The following is a 10,161-nucleotide window of genomic DNA, read 5'->3' on the forward strand; positions in this document are numbered from 1 at the left end:
TTATGATGTATTCAATGCATCTTCAACATAGCATATATGCATTCTGATATCCAAGCCAATATACTGCCAAAATTCATTTTCATATTTTTACAGTTTCTCTTGAACACCTTTTACAAATCTAGCAATAATACATTCAACAAGAACAATCATGCAGTAGCCATGTATTGAACATATATTCATGTTACAGAATCAAAATGTTCACTTACGTTTTACACACACACTAGTCTTTTATCCATGAACAGAAAAGCTTTTTGTTGGTTCAAAAGTTAGTTCTAAAAGAGATATTTTATTTTGATGTTATTTGTGTGACTTGTGGTTGTATATGCAAGGGAAAGGAGAGAGTCTCGTGTGTGAGAGACACAAAGTTTTGGAAAAGCACTTTCAGTTAGTTGTGAGATTGCACTGTGTATGTTGGTCTTGTGTGGGGATATTTTAAATTTTAATCTTTTATTTGATTGTATGTGCTGCAGACCTCCACTGCAGTTTAAGTCATGAATTTCCTGACCATGAATAAGATTTCATTCTGAGTCAAGCAATAGTGTGAGGAACAATATGACACAAGGGTAAATTACAAGAACTTAAAAAAGGCCTGGTAAAACTATATGGTCACAAAAAGATAATTCTTCCTAAATCAACAAAGAAAGGAGACAGTACTTTGATTATTTAATTTCTTATGCCCCAAAATATCACCTATGAATTCAGCTCTCACAGTACTAACTAAAACCCTGTGAAGAATGAAAATATATGCATTCGTCTTGTTGACTTTCCTTGAAAAACATATTTTCTTCCTGTTCACTTTCATTGTTTTTTAAAGTTCCTTTCGCTTCCTCTTTTTATCCATACACTACTCTTTTTTATACAAATGATATCTGTGTCTGAAAGCTATTAACCCATTCCTGACGGGTGGCATGTATGTACATGCCATGGTGTATGTATGGACATGCCATGAGTTATTTTTTGTTACAATAACGGCAAAAGATTATTTTTCTGCCACTGAAAGTGTGATTAAGTCGTATATAACACTTTCTCATTTTTACTATGCAAAAAAAAAAAATAATAAAAAATAAATAAATAAATAATAATAATAATAATAATAATAATAATAATAATAATAATAATAAAAATAATAATGCAACAAACTGACGATTTCAAGTCCATGATGCTGCACACTGCTTATTTTATTCAGACTATAGACTGAATAATGATCAACTATGGAGTCTATATAACAACAAAAATACCCTTCAGTCTCAATTTATCAGGAAGTTTGGCAAGTAGAGACTTTAGAAAATAATGAAAACTGAAAATACAATATATCTTTGTAGTATTACGAAGAAACGGTATGGGATGCTGGTATTTGGCATGAGTGGTCGCGCATGCTAGGGCGACGATATAAGCCCCCGGCAGCGAGGCCCGGGCCACTATGAATACTACCCGTCGGGAAAGGGTTAACTAATATGATTCATTAAAATAATCAGTGATGGAACTTGATTTCCTACAATGCAGAAAATAAAGAGAGAATGCAAACATAAGCAAGAGCAGCAGTTGAAAAGAGCGACAGAAAAAAATACCACCATGTACCTTCTCTCTGTCACTTAATTTGAGAAACCGCAAATGGAAATAGATTGGTTACAAGAATTAGGGATCAATATGAAAAAGTTCCTACAGAGCCACAACTGAAAAAATCAAGCTCTGTATAACCAAACCATTTTGCAGAGTTTTGGCAAGTTTCCCCAAAAGTAAAGTTTTAAACCTTTAAATCTGTGAAAGCGAAGATGGGAAATATTCAGATTGGGTTTAGATTAGGCTCTGTCAAGTCAGGTTATATCAGTTTAGGTTACCTTAGATTGATTATTGAATGTTAGGTTTCTTTAGTTTAGGAAAAAGTTCCAATAACATATCTTCATAGAATCTGATGCAAAGTGCACCCAAAATGATAAGACTGTGATAGTTAACTGGTAGTAATCTGTAACTGACAAGCTAATATCTTCAACAGGATTTAAAAACTCCAAGAGACTGAAGTTAAATTTCAAGGCATTAGGGAAGGATGTCTATGATTCAAAAAAATTCATCTGAATCGAAAGACAACGGTTCAAACCCTCTATGTGGCAAAACCAAGGGTGCGGTATCTGGCCTGAAAGAAACTGATCAAGAAACGGGAGAGTTAAGTTTACTCTAGCCTGATCTTACTTTGGTTTTTACTATGTTAGGTTCTACTAGGCTAAAGTGTTATTAATATATTAAAGTTAGGGCGGGTTTAATTTTGGTTATAAGGGATTTTGGTGAGAATAGGTTATTTTAAACCCTTAATTTCTCGATTTCTTCAGCTAGGTTAATTAGGTTATAAATTCCAAATCTAAATTCTGGTCTCACGGAGCATATAAAACAGGAATTCCCCTTTTAAATCTTTGCTTTAGCATACACTCAGCCACCCTCATGTGTTTTTTTAAAAAATAACTCCCCAACATGCATAAATCCAGTCATGATTCAAATTCTATTCATTAAGCCAAAAGATCAAAATAAATAAGACCCATGTTCAATGTTTTCATTATTACCTGCTTGTAGTCATACTTCTTCGGATGTTGTGCCATGAAACGACGGAAGGTGTTTCTCGTCTCTTTATCCTTCGACAAATTAAATGGAAAACTGCCCTTATTATCTGAGGCAGCTGGATCACAACCATGTTCTAGCAGACACCTATTCAAAAGTAGAGGATTGTGGTGGGATGGAAGCAGAAAAAAGTGTATGAAGAAAAACACACATCACCATTTTTGATTCTCTAGTATGTGGCAATAAAGAGAAGAAAGTTATTGATGAGTATAGCACTATATGATTTACTATTGTACCATCTGTTTCTATGTTGTAATCTTTTTATCAGCATTACTATTATTTTCTTTTCTTTCTGATTACTTTTGTGCTATATTGCTCTCTCTCTCTCTCTCTCTCTCTCTCTCTCTCTCTTCCTCTCTCTCTCTCTCTCTCTCTCTCTCTCTCTCTCTCTCTCTCTCTCATTTCTCTCTCTCTCTCTCTCTTTTTTCTCTCTCTCTCTCTCATTTTCTCTCTCTATCTTTTTTCTCTCTCATTTTCTCTCTCTCTCTCTCTCTTTTTTCTCTCTCCTCACATTTTCTCTCTCTCTCTCTCTCATTTTCTCTCTCTCTCTCTCTCTCATTTTTCCCCTCTCTCTCTCTCTCTCATTTTCTCTCTTTCTCTCATTTTCTCTCTCTCCTCTCCTCTCCCTCTCCCTCTCCCTCTCCCTCTCCCTCTCTGATAAAATTCCCCTGCCTTACCACAGAATATCTTTGTGTCCACTTTCTGCTGCTATGTGCAACATAGTTCGGTCTTTCTTGCCAAAAGTTATAAGTGAAAGATCAGATGGGAATCTGCACATTTTGGAGTGAGGTCATCAGTGCTTTGTTTTGTGTATTACCTGGTGAGAGAAAATAATGGAATTATACATTTATTTCAGAAGTTTGCAATAAAAAGCATGTGATTTCAATAAGCACTTTCATTAGGAATAAAAATTCCAATTTCAACATTTGCTTTTCTTCAATAACAATAAATGTAATCACTTCTTTTGTTCAGGAATGAAACCATAGTAACTTTGGCATCTACTTCATTACTATTATCTTTTCCTGGCTCTGTTTAGACAGAACAAAAATACATCTCCACAGAAATCCAACGACAAGGCATTAATCAAACTCAAGGCTTTAATCATAATAAGACATCATTGTAGCATTTTGAACTTCAGTTTCCCTTTAATTTTAACAAAACCCTCATTGTTATGGTTGATACAGAGTCTAGTTCCTTACCCTTGTGACTCGAAGGTGAGGAAAATTTTAGTGCTATCTCCAGCCGGTCCTTGTTGCCCGTCCTGCACGAGGTATATATCTCATTCCAAACTACTTCTTTGTGTTTGGAGCCTGAAATGTAAGGATTGAAAAATATGATTGAATGGATGAATTGCAAAAACATAAAACGAACTGGTGATCAATGGCTGCAGGATGTTATACATTACAGCTTTTCCTCCTCCTGCTTTGCCTCTGCACTACCCTTCTATCTTTTCACCTCTCTCTCTCTCTCTCTCTCTCTCTCTCTCTCTCTCTCTCTCTCTCTCTCTCTCTCTCTCTCTCTCTCTCTCTCTCTCTCTCTCTCTCTCTCTCTCTCTCCTCTCTCTCTCTCCTCTCTCTCTCTCCTCTCTCTCTCTTCTCTCTCTATCTCTCACCCCTTCCTCCCTCTCTCTCTCTCTCTCTCTCACCCCTCCTCCTCTCTCTCCATCTCTCCCCTGTTCCCTTCCTCCCTTTTTCTCTCCCTCCCTCCCTCTGTTTCTCCCTCTCTCCTCTCTCCCTCCCTCCCTCTGTTTCTCCCTCTCTCCTCTCTCCCTCCCTCCCTGCCTCCTTATTTCCCTACATCGGTACCTATTTCCTTCCCTACCTCCCTACCTATTTCCTTCCCTTGTCCCTCCCTACCTATTTCTCTCCCTCTGTCCCTCCCTACCTATTTTCCTCCTTCCTTCCTTCCTTCCTTATTTAAAAATGACAAAACTCACCCTCTTTAGACTTTTTTGGCTGCTCTCTTTCTTTTCTCTCTAACTCCCTCAGCGTTTTTGGGTCAAACGAGCAGTCCTTTCCTCCCCCTATATCCCTCATGCAGAAGGACATCATGGTCATGGTCATCACCATGTCATCTTCATCATCGACAAGAGACTCGCTGGAAGACGAGCACGGTTCTGGCACCTCATTTCTTCTCTCGCTCTTGGGCTTCTTTGCTTCCTTTCTTGGACTTGTTTTCTTCTTGGGGCTTGCCTCCTTTTTCTTTTTAGTAACAGATTTGACCTCCCCGATGAGCGAGTCCTTGACCATTGTCTTAAATTCATCTTCAGTCCCTGTTGATGAGAGCCTTAAGATCAGTTCAAGACAAACAGTTTCTATATATTACATGCTATTACAAACTTTTGCCAATGACTATAATTATATAAAAACACAGAGTAATTTCAAAAATTACTTTATTTGGTCTATAGTAAATGTACGCTAGACTATTTCCGCGGCACAAACACAAATACTGTAGTAGCAGAAACACCTCATGAAGAAACATACTCACTGAGTCTGTGCTCTAGAAAAGCAAAGCATTGACTTCGCTTACTATTTACAGCTCCTGCTTTGGCTTACCATGAATGAGAACTTCAAAAAGCATCCCATACACTCTCTTGACCTCAGAGAACTTTGCTCTCTTCGTGGGGAAAGGTATGGTCCTCAGTCGATCATCCTTTGGATTGAGGATTGGTTTCTTGCCAGAGAAAAGTGTCTTGCGGTTGTGCTTCTTGGCATGGAAGAAAATGAGGTCACATTTCTCAAGGTGGGTTTTCCAAGACTCCATCAGCTCTTGGATGTGCTGCAGAAGAGAAGTGTGTAAGCAAATGATTTTACTTTCATTTAAACAGGCAAAGATATAAATATAAACAAATAAATTTTATTCACCTTGAATTACCCAGGAGTTTTGGCTGTTGAAATTTTCAAAATAGGTGATGCATTTTTCCTTCCATTTAAGTTCTATAATTTAAAATATTTGTTGACCCTTTATGAAACCTTGGTGTGGCAACCTTCCGTATGGTGCATCAAGAAAGCTAACAGAAAGAAATAGTAAGATGGAAAAAAAGACAAAAATAGATAGAAAGAGATAGTGAAATAGAAACAGACTGTAAGAAATAAAGAGTAAGACACACAGAGAAACAAGAAGAGAAAAATGTAGAAATAGATAGAAACAAACAGAAAGAGAGAGAGAAAGACAGTGACCGATTCACAGAAACATTCACACACCAAGACATAGAGAAAGAGAGAAACAGCAAGAAAAGGAAAAGGAGACAGAAAGAGGAGCACAGAAACAGAAGCAGAACAAGACAGACACAGAGATGTACACAGACAAACAGAGGGAGACTAGGACAGGCAGAGAGAAATGTTTTCTACATGCATCTTCTCAGAGAACATACCTGTTGCTGTGATAGCTCATTGTACCTCCTGAGCGAAGCACCACTGGACTTTGGGTGTGAGGTTCCGCTCTGACCATCCTTGGCATTCTGGCTGCCTCCTTGCTTGGCTCGAACAGTGTAATTGTGAAAGGTCTTGTGGATGATCACTTCGCTGCCTGCTCCATTTCATAAAGAAATATTTGTGTTACAGGTTTTCAGTGAGGGGATACTGACTTCAAGTTCACAAATGATGTGTATATTTGATTTACAGTGATTCTTTATATCATCTACAGACTGCTGAAAAAATGTATATAAACTCAGTAGTAGCTCTTATGAGTATATAGTCATTATATCATTCTTATGCAGATATGTTTACCATTAAATTAATATAACTATCACTTTCTCTCTCTATTTTCCCCTCCCTCTATCCCTGTTGCCTCTCTTCCCTCTTCTCTCTCTCATTTCCCTACCATCCTTGAAAGAAAATGCTAAATTTCAACACCTTTAAACACGGCAGCTGCAAAGTGGCCTCCACCAAGGAGAATAACTGCAACGTTGACCTTGCGAGGGGCTGCAAGCACACGCTGAAGCACATCCTGTTCCCCATACATTTCCGTCTGTAAGAAATATTGAAAAATCTACTTCAGAAAAGAAATGACAGGAAACAGAAAGCAATCTACTTAAGTTTACAGGAACTTTTATCATCTCAATTAATTTAGTGCTGAAAAAAAAAAAAAAAAAAAAAAAAAAAAAAAAAAAAAAATCTACTGAACTTTACCTTTCCTGTCAAATCTTATTGCTGTCAAAAAGAAAAAGAAAAAGGGAACAAAAAGAAGAAAGAAAGAACAAATATATTATCTAAGTATCATTATGCACAGTATACTGACCTTTTTGTTGAACAAAATGGCTCTGTACACTGATATCACATTTCCATCTGCATTACAGAAGAACATCCTGGCTTGTTTCCTCAGTACAGAATTACTAACATCTGTAATAGAAATCATCATTCTTTAGAGATAAGAACATAATCAATGAAAATACAGACATGTCACAGAAGAGTATGAATGAGAGTGATTCATTTCACAGGATAAAAACACAATTAACATGTGAGAAAAAAAACATTATAATTTGTATTTAATATCAAGTTCATATTTACCTTCATCAGGGGATTCTTTGCCTTCCTCCCCCTCCTCCTCATCATCGTCATCTGATCCTGATAAGCTAGACACATCACCTAAAATCAAATATTTTATATTTATAATAATATATATATATATAATATATATATATATATATATATATATATATATATATATATATATAATATATTATAATATATAATTATATATATATATAATAATTATATATATATATATATATATATAATATATATTATATATATATATTTATTATATATATATATAATATATATATCTATATATATATATATATATATATATATATATATACTATATATATAATAATATATACTATATATATAATATATAATATATATATATATATATTATATATATATTCATATATATATATATAATATTATATATATATAATATATATATTATAAATATATATATATATATATAATATAATATACATAATATATATATATATTTATATATTATATTTATTTTTATATATGTATATATATTTGTATATATATTTATATATATATATATATATATATATATATATATATATATATATATATATATATATACATATATATATATATAAACAGCAATTACCGCTGGCTAACTGCTTAATCCTCCTCTTCTATGAAAGAATTATAATGAGGGATGGAAACCTGAACTAAATATATGCTTATCTGCCCCACAACCTCTGGGTCTACAAAACGGAAAATACATCCTCTGTGAAAAGAAAAAGAAAATCTTGTAAAACTAAAAACTCATCACACTGCAAAATAAGCCACCCAGCAAAATAGAAACTGTACCATTCTATGGAATGGAAAACTAATCACTTTATAAACAAACAAACAAACAAAAAAAAAGGGAAAAAGAAGAAAAAAAAACAAAAAAAAATATCTTACTCATATCTTGCAGAAACTGTTCCTCAGAGAGTGGGGGCTTGCCAGATAAGGACCTTTGGAGGTTGCAACGATGCCAGTCCAGGCGGTAGTGACCGACTTGCTCTTGACGGCTGGCAAAGGTAACCTGGCAGAGGGAGCACTGTGACTCGGAGGCCGTGCTGGGGACGCTAGGACGAAACATGGGTAGACCGATGGCACAGTGTTCTGCCGTGGTACGTGAATGAGAAGGGAGAGAATTAGGGAATAATGGTAATATATCTGCAAAATGAGGTACTGATAACTGGTTACTATCTTTAGGTATTTTCTCAGCCATATAACCCTCAAGACAAATTTAATGAAGTGAATTTTTAGAACAAAGGCAGATTGCGGAGGATATTGATCTTTTTTTTTCTTTATGAACCTATAATCATAAACATTAAAGGCTTAAAACAAAATCATTAGGTATGCCCCTGTTCACAAACCTTTACTAGGTGATGCCATGGCCTGGGTTGCAACTTCATCGTACTCTGCACTCCCTTCTGCAATGCGAATCCCAGCAAGCAATGGCACAATCTGCAGGAATTAAGGTTATTATCTGGTATGGGTATTAAAGATGGATTCATAAATGTACAAAGTAAAAATCAAGATATATATATATATATATATATATATATATATATATATATATATATATATATATATATATATATAAAATTATTAGTATTGAGATAAAAATACAATTCATTATAAACAGAATCCTTTTTATATCTTGAAAGTGAATGTAATAAACAAAATATTTTTTACAAATCAGTTACTCTTGTCCAAGTATCTACCTATACATAACTTAGAAACATAATATATACATACATATACCTACTTGTTTTTATTACATAAATGCATACATACTACAGTTATACTTTTCAAAGTAACAAAAAATATGTTCAGAATATTAAAAATTATCATGTTATATACCTATTGAGAATAATCCAGCCATGTATTCATAAATAATCATTAAATGGCACATTTCTCAAGAATCATCATGCCATATCATATATATACTACCTATCAAAAATTATCTATTATCAAATATTATCAAACTTTGCATCTATCAAGAATGATCGTGCTCTGCATTGACCAGAAAATGCATCTAATATTCATCAATAATGATCAAGTGTAGTACGTTCTTGTAAGTATCAATCGTATAAAAAGGAAACTTAAGAGTAAGATAATAATGGAGAAGAAAAAATATACAGTTTTTTATGGCAAAATATAGCAAAATACAAAATATATTTCAAATCACCATCGAGCAATAATAAAAAAAAAAAAAAAAAAGACTAAAATATACTCACTGCTTCCTTGTCCCATAACGAGACTGTTCGCACTTGCTTAATCACCATCTTTCTGGTCTATGGTATAGCTTGTTATCTGTACTGGAGATGGAATATATTGTTTAAATTTAGAAAGTCTGGAAATGTGTAAAAAGTTATGTTCCACTCGACTAGTAAAAGTAGCTATGAGGTGTGTGGGTGTTGCTCACATTCAATTTTTTTTCTTTTTTTCTTTCAGGAAATGCACAATTGTCATAACTGAACTGTTAATATTTCTAATTTATTTTTCTTTACTTCCTGAAAATATCATAGTTAATATATTGATTACAGCATCAATTATATCAAGGTAAGTGTTTCTTTTATCCTTTAAGAAAATACAAGACATGAGAGTTTATATTTTTGTGCCTGAATTGGTAACATTTATTCAACTAATATTTTTTCGGGGGATAAGAACATTGGGGTCAGTACGGCAATATTGGTAATATTTACCGTAGTTGAATTCTAGATAACTTTATTTAACCAAGTAATTATATTGAGATTTAGTCACAGTGGCGTGTATTATCAATATTTACCTTAACCCTTAGAGAAAATTAACAGATTTATATGGATAAAACAAAGCAAAAGATGAATAAATAAAAAATAAATAAATAAATAAAAGTCCAAATTATCTTTATCGTAAACAACTAATCATACTGACTGTCAAAATAGCGTCCAGATTAACCCTTATGGTTAAATGTCTATGTTATGGACGCACTAAGGCAAGGCAAATTGAAGATGATATTCTTGTAGAGGAAAAAGAGTTATAGTCGCCAGTACAGGATATAATC

General features: G+C 33.9%; 1 protein-coding gene across 1 annotated transcript in view; it reads right to left on the bottom strand.

The window, feature by feature from the left end:
- Positions 1–2,498: 2,498 nt before the first annotated feature.
- The window catches only part of LOC119568099 (ankyrin repeat and zinc finger domain-containing protein 1-like), a 9,023-nt gene continuing 1,360 nt past the window's right edge, over positions 2,499–10,161 (bottom strand). Inside the window, 13 exon segments of the mRNA XM_037916497.1 lie at positions 2,499–2,694; positions 3,285–3,373; positions 3,375–3,424; positions 3,807–3,917; positions 4,544–4,879; positions 5,163–5,385; positions 5,981–6,135; positions 6,462–6,576; positions 6,847–6,947; positions 7,116–7,193; positions 8,028–8,231; positions 8,489–8,579; positions 9,356–9,436. Coding sequence (XP_037772425.1) covers positions 2,499–2,694; positions 3,285–3,373; positions 3,375–3,424; positions 3,807–3,917; positions 4,544–4,879; positions 5,163–5,385; positions 5,981–6,135; positions 6,462–6,576; positions 6,847–6,947; positions 7,116–7,193; positions 8,028–8,231; positions 8,489–8,579; positions 9,356–9,403 — 1,797 coding nt within the window. The 5' untranslated portion in view covers positions 9,404–9,436.

The sequence above is a fragment of the Penaeus monodon genome, chromosome 43 (assembly GCF_015228065.2).
Source record: "Penaeus monodon isolate SGIC_2016 chromosome 43, NSTDA_Pmon_1, whole genome shotgun sequence".
Classification (NCBI taxonomy): Eukaryota; Metazoa; Arthropoda; class Malacostraca; order Decapoda; family Penaeidae; genus Penaeus; species Penaeus monodon.